The 17,972-nt window shown below is 40.9% G+C and overlaps 1 protein-coding gene across 3 annotated transcripts in view; it reads right to left on the reverse strand.

Moving 5' to 3' along the window:
* Positions 1-12,281: 12,281 nt before the first annotated feature.
* Positions 12,282-17,972, reverse strand: part of Faf2 (Fas associated factor family member 2) — a 60,238-nt gene continuing 54,547 nt past the window's right edge. For all 3 annotated transcript variants that reach the window (XM_005333144.5, XM_013361902.4, XM_013361903.4), the window contains one exon: positions 12,282-13,112. In XM_005333144.5, the coding sequence (XP_005333201.1) occupies positions 12,930-13,112 (183 nt within the window). In that variant the 3' untranslated portion in view covers positions 12,282-12,929. The remainder of the gene's footprint in view (positions 13,113-17,972) is intronic.

Genomic DNA, 17,972 nt, shown 5'->3' on the forward strand with positions numbered 1-17,972 from the left:
TGAGCAAAACTGACTGAGGCTTCTGCCCTGAGCCAACCCAGGCACTCTGTTCTAGACATCAGGATATCAGGAATCCCATAGTGAACCTGAAAAAGTTCCTGATTTCGGCATTCATAGGAGAGGTGAATATCTACAAATAAACAACCATTTCAAATTATAATAAGGGGGCTGGGGATGTGGCTCAGTAGTAGAGTGCTGGCCTAGCATGTACAAGGCCCAGGGTCCAATCCCCAGCACCAATAAACAAATAAGGGCCATGAGGAAAAAGTGGTGAGTCAGAGGACCTAGGGCAGGGGCATCCTGACACAGGGGTGACCTCTCAGAGGAGGTGACATTGAAATTAGTAAGACCTAAATGATGAAAAGAGTCAGTAAGGACAAGAGCCCTCCAAAGAGAAGGAACAGAATGTGCAAAGGCCCAGAGGCAAGGATGCACTTGAGTGGGAATATAGTGAAGTTTTCAAGGGTGAATCAGGTCCTAGGGGCCTTATAAACCATAATGTTGGGCTGGGGATGTGGCTCAAGCGGTAGCGCGCTCGCCTGGCATGCGTGCGACCCGGGTTCAATCCTCAGCACCACATATCAACAAAAATGTTGTGTCCGCCGAGAACTGAAAAATAAATATTAAAAAAATTCTCTCTCTCTCTCTCTCTCTCTCTCTCTCTCCTCTCTCACTCTCTCTAAAAAAAAAAAAAAAAAAAAATTTCAAAAAAAAAAAAAAAAAAAAACCATAATGTTTTCATTTGCTCCTAAATATCCTGGGTAGATAAATAATTTTGAGTTTCCTTTGGGAGGATTGAGACTCAGAAAAGCCTGGGTTTAAGCCCAGCTTCATAATGGAAAAATCAGCTCAGCTTTTCAGTCCCCACTCCTCTCTCTCTCTCCATCCCCCTCTGTAGTGGTGGGAATAGAATCCTGGGCCTGCATCCTTGCTAGTGCTCTACCCCTGAGCTACTTACCCTGCCCAAGAATCCACTTTTGAAAGCGTGAACAGAGAGGCCACTGGGTTTGGTTGGCCTCAGAACCTCTGAGATCGCTTGCTTGAGTCAGTTCTCCTCACCTTCTCCAGACTTCAGGTGTGCCCTCCCCAACCAGCCACCTACAGCTTCCCACCATAGGAGGATGTGAAAGCCCCTGTACCCTGGAGGGGTTTTGAGGAGATCAGCTGAAACAGAAACTTTGTTAGTTTTTACTTTTTCTTTTTTTGAATGGAGAGATTAAAGTCAGCCCCAAATGTAAACCTTTGTCATTTCAGAGGAAAGTAAAGGATGTCAAGGAAATAGATTTCCTTGTTTGTTCCTTCCTCTCCCCTCTGTCTGCTCCACTTTCTTTGAGGGAAAAGATAGAGGCTGTGGGAGGACCAGCCTCCTTTGTCCACTCTTTGTCCACTCCTACCTCTCCTTCCTCCTTCCCACCAGATGCTTAGGTTTTCCCCAGCCCACCTGCGGCCCCCGCCCAGCCCCTGTGCTCTTTCCTCTGCTTGAAGACCACTCATATCTATGAGTGACTACAGTGCTGCCTCATTATCTCTCATAGGATCCTGTTTTCTTGACTGTGAAACTCACCTTCCTTCTTAGTACCCACAGGAAATAGGCTCAGAGAGGAAGGATGACTTGTTCAAGGCCACAAAACCAAGAGTTGGGTTTCAGACCCAGATGTGTGTGCCCCACCCCCATGCCACACACTTCAGCCCATTGTCTCAGATGTTCTGCCCTCTCCCTCCCCCAGCAAGCAGGTTCCTTTTCCACAGCCCAGACCAAAGGCACCGTCCAAGTCCAACCTGAGCCCTCGCTTCCAGCCTGCTGGCTTCCACTGGGGCTTCCACAAGCTGTCAGAGGGTTCTTCGTGTATCATCTGTCACAATCGCTCCTGCTGTTCCCCATCTCTCTGCTTCACTAGACTGAGGGTCGTCACATGCACATGTTCCCAGACCCTAGAAAAGGGCAAGAACATCATAGGCATCAGTATTTTCTGAATAGATGACTGAATAAGCAAACAAGTGGGTGGCTGCTGGGGGAGAAAGTATGTAGAGGTTGACCCCAGTCCTGGTGACTTGACACAGGCCCCACTCTTTCTTTTCTAGTGGCCCAGGTTAGTGAGATAGGGTGTGATCTGTCCTTTTTTATTATTATTATTTTATTTTTATTTTTGGTATAATGATAACTCCTTGTTCACTGTCCTCTGTAGTTCTGACAAGCTGGGACAAGTCCCTGTCTTTTGTGCTGTTTCTATTGAAAAGGGCCTCTGGGAAAGAGGCTCAGAGCAACAGAGGACTCACAATGCCAGGTCTGCCTTCGAGGCCAGCATCGGAGTCCAGCTCATCTCAAGTTAGCCAAATCTCCTGAGTATAGTAGATGTATTTTAGCATATGTATAAACATTTTCTGTGACTTTTTTTTTTTTTTTTGGTACTGGGGATTGAACTCAGGGGCACTCGACCACTGAGCCACATCCCCAGCTCTATTTTGTATTTAAATTTTTTTTTTTAGTTGTAGGTGGACGCAATACCTTTATTTGTTTTTATGTGGTGCTGGGGATCAAACCCAGTGCCTCACTCATGCTAGGCAAGTGTTCTACCACTGAACCACAACCCCAGCCCCATATTTTGTACTTTATTTAGAGACAGGATCTCACTGAGTTGCTTGGCGCCCTGCTGTTGCTGAGGCTGCCTTTAAACTTGCTAAACTTGCGGTTCTCCTGCCTTAGCCTCTAGAGCCGCTGGAATTACAGGCATTTGCAACCTCATCTGGCTTCCCTGACTTTTTATCCAAAATGTATCCACAGAAAAAAGCCCAATAGATATACCTAAGTATTAATGTTAATCATTTTGGATGGTGGAAATGTGAGCAATGATTATTTTCTTCTGTATATTTTCTGCATTTTTTTTTTTACAAGGCTCTGCCTCATCCTATGGAGTTCACCTGCTTACTGGTTATGCTTCTTCATCCCAAAGGTGGATTCTGACAATATTGTCCTTTATTTGTTCCTCTGTCCCACAACTAGGCTCAACCTATGCTTTTTGAGCTCTGGTTTTAAATTCTGGAACCCACCCAACTCTTCCAACAATTTTCCCCCCTTAAATTAGCTTTCTTGCCTGTCACTTACAAATAAAAACCTCTGATATAGGGACCAAAAGTAACAGTTGTAGGTGTTAATCCAAGTATGTGCAGAGTTTGTGTTCGTATTAGCATACCATGCTAATTATGATTCATAATATTCTTTTTTGCTAGTATCTGAGTTACACTGAATCCAAAGTTAAACCAGGTATTTTGGAGGGGGAAGGTACTGGGGATTGAACCCAGGAGTGCTTAACCACTGAGCTACCTCCCCAGCCCTTTTTATTTTTTAGTTTGAGACAAGTTTTCACCAAGTTGCTGAGGCTGGCCTTGAGTTTGCTTCAGCTTCCCCAGTCACTGGGATTATAGGCACTTGCCACCATGTTTGGCTTAAGCCAGTTTTATAAATATGATTCTGGAAATACCAGGGTCATGTGGTCTAGGCACTTCCCTTGTTGGCAATTAGAGGAGTTGGAGAGATTGACAGCATATCTTTTCTTTTTGTTTGTTTTTTGTGGTGCTGGGGATCAAACCCAGGGCCTTGTACATGCAAGGCAAGCACTCTACCAACGGAGCCATATCCCCAGGCCTAGGTTGTTTCTCTTGATATCAAGAGATCAAAGAGAATAGTTATCCAGCTATAGGCAAGAAAGTGCACAGTGTGTCTAGGAACAATCAGGGGATTCTGATTATATCCAGCTCAAACCTGATGTGTGTGCCTCCATTAATCTCTCTCCCCCTCTCTCCTTGTTGTACTGTAGAAGATTGAACACATGAGCACTCTGACACTGAGCTATATCCCAACATACCTTCTTATTTTTTATTTATTTCTTCATTTTTTTTAGTACTGGATATTGAACCCAGTGGAGTTTTAACCACTGAGCCACATCTCCAGTTCTTTATAATTATCCTATCTTCCCTAGTCTTAATTTTGACACAAGGTCTCACTAAATTGCTAAGGCTGGTCTTGAATTTGTGATCCTCCTGCTTCAGCCTCCTGAGTCACTGGGATTACAGAGATGTGCCACCAATCCTATTTTTTTATTTCAAGACAGGTTCTCACTAGGTTGCTGAGGCTGGCCTCCAACTTGCAATTCTCTTGTCTCAGCTTTTTGAGTTGCTGGGATTATAAGCAAGTACCACCACACGTGGCCTCAACCCAAATCTGATGCTCTATCATGCTTAATGCGCTTCACTGGCCCTCAGAACAAAGTGTGAATTCCTTAACTTTAGTTCACATAATTTGATCTTTGATTTGTGGATTAGCGCACAAGGGGACATTTATTCTGTATCAGATAGCTGCTTATTCAAAAGAGAATAGTTAGTAAAGGTTCTGGAGATGATGGAGACAGATGGGAGACTAAGCACACATTTATACACTGCAGGTAGAAATATAAATAACTTTTATGGATTACAATTTGGAGATAACACAAACATTTTTTAAAGAGTAAAAATTTTTCTCTCTCTCTTGACTCAGAAATTTCACTTCCAGGATTTTTACCCTCAGTAGGGCTGAGGATCAAATCCAGGACCTCATGTATGCTAGGCCAGCCTCCAGCCTCTGGATTCTTTTTTTTTCCCTCCTGAGAAAATAAGCTTCATGCCAGCTGTGGTGGAGGCCAGAGGCAAAAGGATCACAAGTTCAAAGCCAGTCTTAGCAATTTAGCAAGGCCCTAAACAACTCAGTGAAACCCTGACTCAACATAAAAATAAAAAAGGGCTGGGAAGTGGCTCAGTAAGTTAAGCACCCCTGGGTTCAATCCTCAGTACCAAAAAAAGTAAAATTAAAATATTAAAATAAAAAGAGGCAGAGGATGTAGCTCTGTAGTAGTTTTCTCCCTAGTATGCCACACACACCAAAAAATGTGTGCAACTGAAATAATACAGTACTTGTTTCTATAGAAAAAAAGTTTTTATGTGCAATGAAAAGTCCAGGAAGATATACATTAGAATATTAATACTGGACATCTCGGGACAGTGTGGTATGATTGCAGAGAAAGGCTATCCACAGAGGTTCTCAGTCACCAGTTCTTTGGAAGGATTTCAAATGAGTCACTTAGAGTAGAAGGCATGGGTTTATTAGATGGAATTGGAAAAGGGAAAAAGGAACACTCTTAAAGGAGAAAGGGAGAGAATGGATCCTCTCAGGAGAGTAACAGTATGTTCCTCCAGCCCTGTTTTATTGGGGGTTACAGGGAAATGTCTAGACTCCTCCACAGGCCCACTTCTTGATGATGTTTGACTGATAGTTGGATTGCCTCAAATCAAGTTCCATCTGCTCATGGTCTTACTCCATGAAGGAAATATTTTCCTATTATAATGGAATGCTAAAGATCCAAGGCAACTCTGGGTCACTTTGGTCTGCACTGACCAGTCCTAATTGTAACTAGTTTTTACATATTTTATGGTTGGGGACTTTGTTTCTAATTATCCTGTCTTCCCTACTCTTGGAATCTGATCTGTGTAAAGTAATAAAAGTTCCCCTTCAGGGCAACCCTTGCTCTTTCTATCTTCAGGGAAGAGTCTTCGGGCCTGCATTTCTCCTAATAGGAGAATCCAGAATCCCATAGATTGGAGCCAGGCAGGGCCAGAGCAGCCTCAGGCAAATTGCCCTTTAAAAGAAAGCTTTATACGAGGCACAGTAGGCCTGGTTCACAAAACCAACACCCAACTTCATATTCCTACCACTCATGTCTCTCTGCCACCTATTATTACAAAATCATCTTTGTTGTCTTTTTTGATTCTTTACACTTCCTAAATTTTTATAATTTATTTTTGTATCAGGGATTGAACTCAGAGTCACATAACCACTGAGCCACATTTTTCTTAATTTAGAAAGAATTAAGACAAATTCTTTCTAAATTGCTTAAAGCCTCACTAAATTGCAAGACTGGCCTTGAATTTGTGATCCCTCTGCCTCAGCCTCTCAGTTGCTGAGATTTCAGACATGCATGAGCCACTGTGCCCAGCTTCTAAATTTTCTTACCATGAAAAATAATTAAATCTTAATCAGGAAAACAATTTATAAAATCTTCCCCTTACCCATAGAGGCAGATTTCAAGAACAGGTAAAACTATGGTGAAAGAATTCAGAATAGTCATCAGCTCTAAAGGGGCTATCAACTGCAAAGACACAAAGGGGAATTTTCCAGAGTGGTAAGAATATTTTGCATCTTTTTTTTTTTTTGGTGTACTAGGAATTGAACACAGGGACTTGCATGTGCTAGGCAAGAACTATACAACTGGACTACATCCCCAATCCTGAGTATTCTGCAGCTTATTTTGGTGGATACATAGTTAATTTTTAACAAGCTGTAGATTTAAGATTTGGGCATTTTACTGTATGTAAATTACATCTCATTTTAAAAATACACCCATTAGACAGAAGAGAAAGAGGAAGCAGGTGACATTACAAAACAATTTTGAGGTGAAAAAGGAAGATAACAAAGTTCTGTGGCAAGAACTAAACTTCTTTCTGGCAGCAGGCTGTGGTAGTAACGGGCTTAGATTGGTGTGATGTGGTTAGACTTGGATTCGAGATAGTTCCTTTGCAGCAGAAAGGCAGGCATGGGAGCTGGATTAAAGGAAGGGGCACTTACACCCATCTTAAGGAGCATACAAGGAGGAAAAACAAATGGTTGCATGACTTTGGGAATTGTAAGTCAGACTGGCTTGTATTGGAAAAAAAAATGAAGACAAGAAAATAGGGGAAATGATATGAGTGGAGAGGAAAAACAGGTTTTGAGGGCAGGTCAGGGACAGTGGGAGCTGAAAATATAAAGGTGGTCAGAGGGATTGGCATTAGTCCTTGAAAGTGAAGCAGTTACAAGTGCAAAATGGCACTCTAAGAGAAAGACAGGAAAGAGGAACACTGTATTTACAGAGCATCATCCACCCAATGCCAGACAGTTTGCACACACTGACTCATTTAAACAGCACCTCCACTTTGCAAGGATGTACTATTATATTTATAGATGAGGAAACAGGTTCTGAGGTCAATAATTTGCCTTAGAGCATACTTAGCAAGCAGCAGAATAATTTCAAATCCAGATTTGACTCCAAAGCCTCTTCCCACCATGCTCAGCTGACCTTTAGGAACAGAATTTTAAGGAATCCACATATGTAGAATTGGAAGTCCTCTAGTGCTAGTGGAGGTAAAAATATAAGTAGATGGCATGTGCTTCAGCAGTGTCTTTTAGAACTATGCTTCAAGTTGGCAACAGAAATAGAGACCTTATTACCTGTCGGCCAAGAAATGGGGAAATGTAACCTCCATTAACAGTTTTTTTGTTTTGTTTTGTTTATAAGCAAGCAGAGACTTCAAGGGAAAACTAGGTTTTATTTACAGGTAAGAAACCTTGGAGTTTTGGGTCATCCTTCTGAGAGTTACAAAGAGGGATAGATGGGAGGGACTAGGGCTCTAAGGCTCAGGAAGCATGGTAGCTGAGCTCATAGGCATAAAGAAGGGACTGAGAGGGCTTGGAGCTCCATCAGAACATGTGGAGTTCCAACTGCAATGCCAGAGAAGTGTCAAGAAAAGTCATCTTGCATGAGTTGCCAATAAACAAAGCCTAAACCTCACCCCCCTCCTTCTTTCTCCTTTATTCATCTCAGGTAAATCTTGTGTGAGTAAACTACAAACTTCTACGAACAGGAATAGGAGGCAATATTTACCAAATGCCTACTGTATGCCTGCATCCTGCAATGAAATTGACTTAAATTGGTCCTGTTTACAGCTGCTGATACCTTTAGAATGAGAACTGATGTGGCCAAAATCATGGCATCAGTTTGAATTCTCCTTTTGTTGATCCATGGCAATTTTTATACACAAGCTTCACAGTGAATTGTGAAACATTAATTTAGTGGCTTCTGACCTTAGGTGAAAAGAATCTTGCAGACCTAGACTAGAGCAGATGTTCTGGTTTAAATTAAGAAGATGGAGCGCCCCAACTCCACCTCTTTGGATAAGCAAGCAGGCAGACCTTGAAGGTAACAAGAATCCATAATTCAGCCAGCTGTGATGATTCATACCTGTAATCTTAGCAACTACGGAGGAGAAGGCAGGAGTACTGCAGGTTTGAAACTAGCCTGGGCAGCTTGTGAGAGCCTGCCTAAAAAATAACAAAGGGCTGGGGATGTAGCTTAGAGGTAGTATCATATGTACACACATACAAATCTGTAATTTACAGGCATGAGTTCTTAGCACAGGAAAAGATAGGTGAAGACAGATGTAGAGAAAGGTTGAAGCTTAAATGAAAACGGGGAAAATACTCTAGGAGAGGAATTCCAATAGCCCAGAATCTGTTGGAATGGAGTTACTCTTTTCTCTCATCATTGTTTTACCAGGAGAAACAAAAACAGAGCTGGCGCTGGACACCTGAAATCCCAGCAACTCGGGGGGCTGAGGCAGGAGGATCACGAGTTCTAAGGCAGCCTCGCAGTTCAGTGAGGTACTCAGCAACTCAAGAAGACCCTGTCTCTAAATAAAACATAGAAAAGGGCTGGGGATGTAGTTCAGTGGTAGAGAACTTGCTTAGCACGGGTGAGGCCTTAGTTAAATCCCCAGTGAGGGTTACCACTCCTCACCAAAAGAAAAAGGAATAAAAAAATTGAATAAACTCCCTATGAAAGGGAGTTTTTTTAAAAAATATTTTTTAGTTCACTGGACATTTATTTATATATGGTGCTGAGAATCAAACCCAGTGCTTCACACATGCTAGACAAGCACTCTACCACTGAGCCACAACCCCAGCCCCGAAATAAGTTATTTCTGCAAGAAAATATTCCTTCAAAATATATCCTTACAGGAAAGGGGGAACAAATGATGGCATCTAAACTATGTAAGGTGCTTCACACTGATTTGTTCTCTTTTTTTGGAGGCGGGGGTTACTGAAGATTGAATCCAGGGGCACTTTACCACCAAGCTACACCCAGCCCTTTTTATTTCTGAAGACAAGGTCTAAGTTGCTGAGGCTGGCTTTGAACCTGCAAACCTCCTGCCTCAGCCTCCTGAGAGGCTGGGATTACCAGTGTGCCTCACCATTTTTGGCTAATTTGTTCTTCAAATCTATCCTGAAGAAGATTGCAAGTTTCATTTATGACTAAGGAAACTAAAGCTTATGGGAGCTAAGAACTCACCTGAGGTCAAAGCTGATAAATGAAAACCAAAATTTGATACCACCAGATCTGCCTGCTTTTTACACTACCATATTGCCTAAATTGCTATTTCTCACAGGGATACAATATAGATCTATTTTTTAAATTTATTTTTCAGTTTTCGGTGGACACAACATCTTTATTTTTATGTGGTGCTGAGGATCGAACCCAGAGCCCCACGCATGCCAGGCGAGTGCGCTACCACTTGAGCCACATCCCCAGCCCAATATAGATCTATTTTAACTCCTTATTTCTGATTTTTAAAAAAATTGTTATTGAGGATTGATCCTAGAGGAAACTTACTACTGAGTTACAACCCCAGCCCTTTTTATTTTTATGCTGACACAGAGTTTTGCCAAGTTGCTGAGGCTAGCCTTGAACTTGTGATTCTCTTGCCTTAGCCAAGCCACTGGGATCACAGGTGTGCTGCACCGGCTTCTTCCTTGCTTCTTTTTTTTTTTTTTTAGACTTCAATCTTTTTTTTTTTTTTTAATATTTATTTTTCAGTTCTCGGCGGACACAACATCTTTATTGGTATGTGGTGCTGAGGATCGAACCCAGGCTTCACGCATGCCAGGCGAGCGCACTACCGCTTGAGCCACATCCCCAGCCCTCTTCCTTGCTTCTTGACAATGCGATATCCCATTTACTCCAAAATGTTTTTCAACCTTTCCCTCACATATAGAAAAAAATGTCACACCTCTACTGGACAGAAAGACCCATAGTCAGTTGTGAAATTTTTGTTATAAAACATTTAATGTTAACCTACAATACAATGTAAACTTTTATGAAAAAAATTTAAAGTACACTAGATTTCTTCAGGAAATTATCGCGTAACTATTCAGCTGCAGTACAAGTTGGGGCACTGCATCCTTTGTGGATGGATTTCCCATTGCTGCGTTCCTTACAAATCCTTAAAAAAAAAAAAAAAAAAAGTTGTAAGGTGGAGCTCCTTGTTCAAGCACCAGGTGATAATACTCCCCTGACTTTGTATTCTGGGAGTTACCACTCTTCATTTTCTGAAACTCTTTCCTTGGCCTTGGCACGGTTAACAATTTTCATAGTGACTGCTTAGTTGATTCCAGGTTCTTTTTTATTTTTTTAAAGAGACAGTCTCCTTCTGCCATTCCTTCTCCAAATCTCATGGTAGAGGCAAGCAAGGAGAAATATTTGCTGCAGGAAATTCTGCACAAGTGGAAGAAAAGACCAGAAGGATTCCACCAGGCTGCAAAAATTCAATGACCCCAATAGGTGTCTTTGCTTGATCGTGTTCCATGGTTATTCAGCTGTATCTACAACTTCAGTTTTGAGAGTGAAGAACAAAACTTCAAACAAGTGTTTACTTCAGTTGATGACTTGCCATTTGAAATATCCCAGAAGTGATATGGAAATGAGCAAATGCTTGTAGCTCACCAGCACCTCAGCCTTTTTTCCCTTGCAGGTCCCATCAAGCTCCCGGAGGTCCTCGGGAGTAACAGATTGTACAGGCATTAAGTGATAAAATGTGCAGCCCATATTTCACCTACAAGGAAAGGAAATGACATCCAGGCGGCAGTAGTAGGGGCAGCAAGGAGGCAGGCACAGGGTCTAAAAGGGACTAGATACGGGCATGTGCTTCTGCTGAAGCTTCTTGAAACCTACAGTAAATTGGCAGGCTGTCCCAAGAGTTGTATTGATAGAGGGACCTTGTCTTAATTTTCTGGCATCTGACCTCCTTTACTAAACAGTTGTCAAAGAAAGGCAAGAGGCATAAAGTGCACATTTTAGAATGAGACTGGAGAAAAAAATAACTTTCCCAAGGAGATGTGGGCAAAATACTTACATTGTACACCCAGCCTAATGAAGGTCCTTCACACCCTCCCATGTGCTGCCAGGGAAACAGCTGTGAATTTCAAACAGAGAGGGAGGCTCTTGAGTGGAGAAATTCCTCTTTGCATGGTTGTCAATGAGCACACTTCATCCAAGGTTGAGTGGAGAACATCATTCATCTGATGTCCACTCCAGATACATTTTGAGAATTTGTGAGGGGGTAGTTTTCCACCCATCTGGCTCTGGGACAGCAGGAAACCAAGTGGAAGGATGATAGGCAGGTAGGAACAGAACTACTTTCCCTACAGATGGTGTTCTAGATTCCTGTATCAAGGTCACTGGAAAATTCTCACACTACCCAGGTATTATGGATGAGGTACCTCCCTCAGTCCCATGGTGTTTACTTCAACAAACCTGCAGAGGGCTGAGAGAACAGTAAGCCTATTACTACTAGTAAAGAAAGTGGTCCTTAGGTAGATATGTCGTCTCCAAAGGCTTTCTCTGTTGATTAACTAAAACCTATCTATCAAGTCGTACTTTAAACCTGACCTGAAGCCCTGCCCTTCATATCATGCTAGCAACCATAGGACTTCGGAAGGCTTCTATGTATAAGCCTGCACCCATCAAGCTATTGAACAATAGCATGTTAATACACAGCCTGACCCATGTACCCATTATCATAAACTCAACCACAGACAAGACATCCAGAGGTGGGTCGGGGGGAACTATTACTTCAATACAGCAATAGAGGGAGAGGATACCACTGCCTCTAGCTGGTAGCTACATCAGAAAGTGATCTGTGCCTTTCAACAGCTTACGAAGGCTGGGAGTCCAGTGTTGTTTCTCTTCAGGACCTCTCCTCTGGTTCCATACTTAAAACACACTTCCACTGACAGGCAGGGCACTCTCATGTGGTTCTGCTGGCTCCACAGCAGGCCATGTCAGTCCTTGGGAAGGCACCACGCTTGGCAATTCAGAAAAGCTGGGAGAAGCAGCATGCAATGTCAGAAGAGGAATGAAGAGCTGCTATCCTTTGGTTCGGATCCTTCACCACCACCTGGTACAGATCCAAGGCAAAGCTGCAGTTGTATGTAAAGGTGAACGTTCACCACACACATGGGTGTAATCTGTACATATACGGCCTTTGTGGGGCTACAGATTCCTCTATTCCTCCAAGTGGGGTGGTTAGGTGGTAAGAAAGGACGGCAAGAGTTGGACCAAAATGGGACCTCTCTGGGAACATGAGAGGGGCAATAGCAGAAATAAGCACAAACCAGCCCGGGGCACCTTTATTACACTATTATGGGCTAAAGGAGCCCAGGGCATAAACTCATGTTTAAGAATTGGTTCTTTATCAAACAATGTTAAGGAAAAGAAATACACCTATGTCAGCCTCAATCCTTTGGTCATTACAAAGCAAGAGAAACAAAGTTATACATAAACTGTGGCAGTTCAAGGAACATCTCTGTTCTGTGCTTTCTCTTCCCTCTCTTCTCCAGAGGTGGAAGAAGCAAGTCCTCAGGAGATGCTGCTGTAGCTGGTTGATAGAGGTTTTTCACTTTTATTTTCCATAAAAGCAAGAATGAATGGAAACTAGTGGGAATGTCCCCTTCCCCAGTTGCGACAATGGACGGGTTGGAGGTGAAGAGTCGCCATTCACTTGGAAGATGCATGGTACGGAGGCCATAGGGATGGGTGAGTTTGCCAAGTGGGTACGTTCACTGCTAACCTTGTGCACACACACAGGTTGTGACTCTTGCAGGCAGCATGGTTTCTGATCCTTCCTTAGGATGCAGCAGTCTTTTAAAAAAAATATTGTATTATAATAATAATAATATGAATTACTCTCTTTTTTTGTTTTCTCCATTTCTTTTAGGGATTAGGGTAGGAGGGGGAGAGGAAGAAAAAGTGTCATTCGTCTGTTAGGTCCTGAACAAAGAGAACTTCTGTATGGCTGAGTCCCGCCTCCTGCAGTGTAGGAGGGGTGGGCCATTCCTCTGAAGGAACACAGGGCAGTACCCGCCTGGGAAAATTGGCTTCAATCTGAAACTTTTCAGGGCTTTCCTTCAAGGAGAATAAGAAGTCGTGGATTACCTGCAGAAGTCATATAGAAAAAGAATGATAGTGAGAAAAAGAGATGCATGCACCACTATAAAGTCAAATGTCACCCAACTCTTCCTAAGATGATTATGGGACATGAAGCAGTCATATTACACTAGAATTTTCAGGTGTTCCCATTTACCAGAACAAATATGTGGGGTAGTCCTTTAAAAAGAAATCACCCAAGATCAATATTAGTCCTACTCTGAATTGATTCATCTGTTAAAAAAAAATAATAATAATCACAAAGTTACAAAAAATCTGGATGTGTAGGATATAGAATTTTTTTTTTTCTTTGAACCAGGTCTGAGTGAGCTGCCAACCTGATGTCTCATCACCCCAAAATTCTTGAAGGTATGTATGTTTTACAAACAGGACAACCTTCTACATGATGACAATACTGCCTTCAAAATCAGGAAATCTAGGGGCCAAGGTTGTGGCTCAGTGGGTACAGTGCTTGCCTAGCATGCATGAGGCACTGAGTTCGATCCCCGGCACCACATAAATATAGACAAAACAAAGGTATAAAAAAAAATCAGGAAATCTAATTGACAAATTATTACCATAATATAATATATCCCTCAGTATTCATGGGAGATTGGTTCCAGGACCCCATTGTGGATACCAAAATCCCCAGATGCTCAAGTCCCTTATATAAAATGAATAACCTTAACTCATTTCTGGATTGCTTATCATATCTAACAATGTAAATGCTATATGTTGTTTATCTTCTGTATTGTTTAGAGAATAAATAATGACATTACATTTTTGATCTGTGTTGTTTGAATCCATAGATACAAAACTCACAGATAGGGAGGGTTGGACTATATTACATTATTTGGGCCCCACTTAAGTTTTGCCAATTGTCTTTTCTAGCAAAAATGATCTAGTTTAGAACTGTTACATTTGTCATGACTCTTAAATCTCCTTTAGTTCAGAAGAAATCATTCAATTTGTATATAAAGTATGGTCAAATATTTTTCAGAATGTCTTTCAGTTTGTCTGATATTTATTTATAATCAAATTCAGGTTGTGCATCCTTGATAGGAGTATTTCGGAAATGATGCTACACTCTATTCAATGTACCCTATTCGACTGGAGCACATTTTAAATTTGTTCCATTATCTATGATGTTCATTTTGATTATCTGTTTCAGTTGGTGTCTGCCAGGTCTCTCCAGTGAAGTTATGCTTTTTCTTCAGTTAGGATATATTTTGGGGATAGGATATATTTCTATTTCTATCAAACACTCTGAAACTATGAAGATATTCTTTCCTTAAACATTTACATTTATTTGTAGCAATACAAATTTCTGTCTTCTTATTTTACTCAATAAGATATAATGTTACAATCATTATTTTAATGTTCAAACTACTCCAGATATAGTCACCATGAATGACTGCCTTCAGTGTCTAACATGTCATCAATTTCTGAACAATTCCTTGCTTGCAGGATCAAGATGTTCTAGGATAATCTTTTATATTCCTTGTCCAAGTCCTGGAATCAGGCATGTCCTCCAGAGAGATCTAGTTCTTCTTTGTGGTGCTAGAGACTGAGTGAGTCCAGGACCTCATGCATGCTAGGCAAGTGCTCTACAACAGAACGTCATCTCCAGCCCTGTTTTCTTAATGGACAATGGTATTCAAAAGCCAAGATCTTGGTGCTGAGTATGCTTATTTTGAATGGGAGGTGCTGTTTCTAGGTACTCACTATGGAGAATATGCCTATGTATGTATGGATAAACATATATACAAACTCCCACATTTAGTACATGTGTGTATAAAACCAAAACTTTAAATCTGTAAATCTATGACTTTCTATGTATATTCTTATTATGTTCAGATTTTTAGATACCAACCTGAGCTATCTGGACTCAGATTTGAGTTGCCATTCATGTAAACACACTCTTTAACCTGATCAAGATTTGACATTTGGGCTGGGGTTGTGGCTAAGTGGTAGAGTGTTTGCCTAGCACATGTGAGGCACTGGATTTGATCCTAAGCACCACATAAAATAAATAAAAGGTACTGTGCCCACCAATAAATAAATAAATAAATAAGAAAAAGATTTTATATTCTTAAAGAAGCTGACGTAAGAGGGTAGAAAGAGGCCAACTGGGGCAACTTATTGAGACCCTGCCTCAAAAATAAAATTTAAAAAGGGCTGGGGGGCTGAAGTTGTGGCTCAATGGTAGAGCACTTGCCTGGCATATGTGAGGCCCTGGGTTTGATCCTTGGCACTACATATAAATGAATTAATCAAATAAAAAAATCCACTGGCAACTATAAAATATTTAAAAAAAAAAAGACTTAAAAAAGAAAAGTAAAAGGGCTGGGGATATAGCTCAACAGTGTAGCATCTGCCTAGCATGTGTAAGGCCCTGGGGGAAATGTGACACTCTTACATGGACTTCCCTCTGTGGGAAGGGATTCCTCACCCTGTTCTGGCTCTGAGAAGCTACAGGTAAACATTTAGTGCAAAGTGGGCAGTTAGCAGAACTCAGACTGCTAAAACTTAAAGTGTGAACAATATGCTTGTATATAGGCCATGGTTATTTCTATCTTTTAATGCCCACAATAAGAACAGGTTGTCTCCATCATGCTTCTATTTCTATCAAAGACTCTGTGTTGTGAATTGTGTTACTTTGTTTCAGGTCAACCCTCAAAAGGAGGAACACATCATTCAAATTATCCTTCCTTTTGTTTTGTATGAATATATTTTCTCCGGGGGTGGGGTTGTGGCTCAGCAGTAGAGCACTGTCTTGCACTTGCAAGACCCTGGGTTTGATTTTCAGCACCACATACCAAAATAAACAAGTGGGAGCTGGGGATGTGGCTCAAGTGGTAGCGTGCTTGCCTGGCATGCGTGCGGCCTGGGTTCAATCCTCAGCACCACATACAAACAAAGATGTTGTGTCCGCCAATAACTAAAAAAAACAAATATTAAAATTCTCTCTCTCTCTTTAAAAAAATAAAAATAAACAAGTGAAATAAAAGTGTTGTGTCCAACTACAACTAAAAAATAAATATTAAAAAAAAAAAGAATATATTTTCTTTTTGTTCTACCTCTCAGAACAATGAATTTTCTTGGCTTATTCCCTTCTGCATGAAGTAGTCTTTCTCTCCTTTGTCTTCAATTCTTCAGAGAATTTTAAGAAGCTACATTTTTAGAATTTATGGATTAAATCTATTTCTCCCTTATCTAATGACTTTATAAACTTGTCATATTTTAGTCCATCAACTTCAAGCATTTTCTGATTCTTTGCAATCTCCATTAATACTAACTCTCATTTTCTTAAGATGCATCAGTTAGATTTACATCAAGTATTCTTGGTATGAATCCAAAACAGGTTTCATCTGAGGGTAAAATAATATATATATATTTTTTTCCTGGTGCTGGGGACGGAACCCAGGGCCCCATGCATGCTAAGCGAATGCTCTACCAGTGAGCCACATCCCCAACCCTGAAATAATACTTTGTATATCAATTATTGCTTGAGACTATCCAATATTCTTATAAAACTGGCATGTTTTCACTTACCAATGAAAAGAGCTGACATCACCAATAATCATGTCACCACATTATGTCCTTTTTAGTTTATAATGGACAGAAAGATGAGTGTGTGGCTGAGTATAAATTGGATCTCTTTTATACACATTTAAGAGAAAGCCAGATGCCACTTTTCTGCCCACTCATGGAATTTAGAGTTTTTATCCTTTTTCATTTTAGCATTTTACCACTATCAAGAGCTGAGCATCATGTGCAAATGTGTCATTCCCTGATATTATATGTGGAGATCCGAGCTGATAGGAAAATGACACAAGATCTAAAAAGCACTGAAACACTCTAAATCATTATCTGGTTATATGTTGTTATGTCTGTGAATGTTAAATTCCAGGCCAGAATCAGCACTGCACTTCTCCTCCTTTACACTTTCTTTCTCCCTCTGCAAGCCCAATTTAAAACCAAACATTTCTTTCAGCCTCAGCTGGTTATGATGTTCTTTTTCTTTTTGGTACTGAGGATTGAACCCAGGATGTTTTACCACTAAATTATATCCTATTATTTTTTTATTTGGGGACAGAATCTCAATATTAACTGCTTAGGGATTTGCTAAGTTGCTGAGGCTGGCTTCAAACCTATGATTCTCCGGCTTTACTCAGCCTCCCGAGTCACAGGGATTACAGATGTGCACATCAGGCCCAGCAGGGTGGTCTTTTTAAAGAAACATCTTTTAGGGAGAAACCTATTTATAAGACTTTAGTTGAAAAGAGCTCCCAAAGGAAATACTGAAGACTGATATTGGCCAAATTATATTATGTGCATGTATGAATATGTAACAACAAATTCCACCACTATGTACAACTATAATGCAGCAATAAAAAAAATATGGAAAAAAGAAATAATTGGTTCCCCTTTAATCACAGGCCTATTCTTATTCTGTTCCACAATTTTTTTGGGGGTGGGGGTGGGGAGTGCTGGAGATTGAACCCAGGACCTTGTGCATGCGAGGCAAGCACTCTACCAACTGAGCTATATCCCCAGCCCACATTCCACAATTTAAAAAATAATAATAATTTTAGTTGTATACAGACACAATACCTTTATTTTATTTATTTACTTTTATGTGATGCTGAGGATTGAACCCAGTGCCTCACATGTGTTAGGCAAGTGCTCTACCACTGAGCTACAAAAGCACAGCCCATGTTCCACAATTTTAATAGATTTTTTTCTCTAAAACTCTCAGAAGAGTAAATTGTGGTTATTTTATATACAGTTTTATCTGAGCTTTGGGGCTAGAAATTCCATAGAGCTCAGATGTACAAACTGTGAAACTTAGTAATACAAGCTAAA

The sequence above is a fragment of the Ictidomys tridecemlineatus genome, chromosome 1, assembly GCF_052094955.1.
Source record: "Ictidomys tridecemlineatus isolate mIctTri1 chromosome 1, mIctTri1.hap1, whole genome shotgun sequence".
NCBI lineage: Eukaryota > Metazoa > Chordata > Mammalia > Rodentia > Sciuridae > Ictidomys > Ictidomys tridecemlineatus.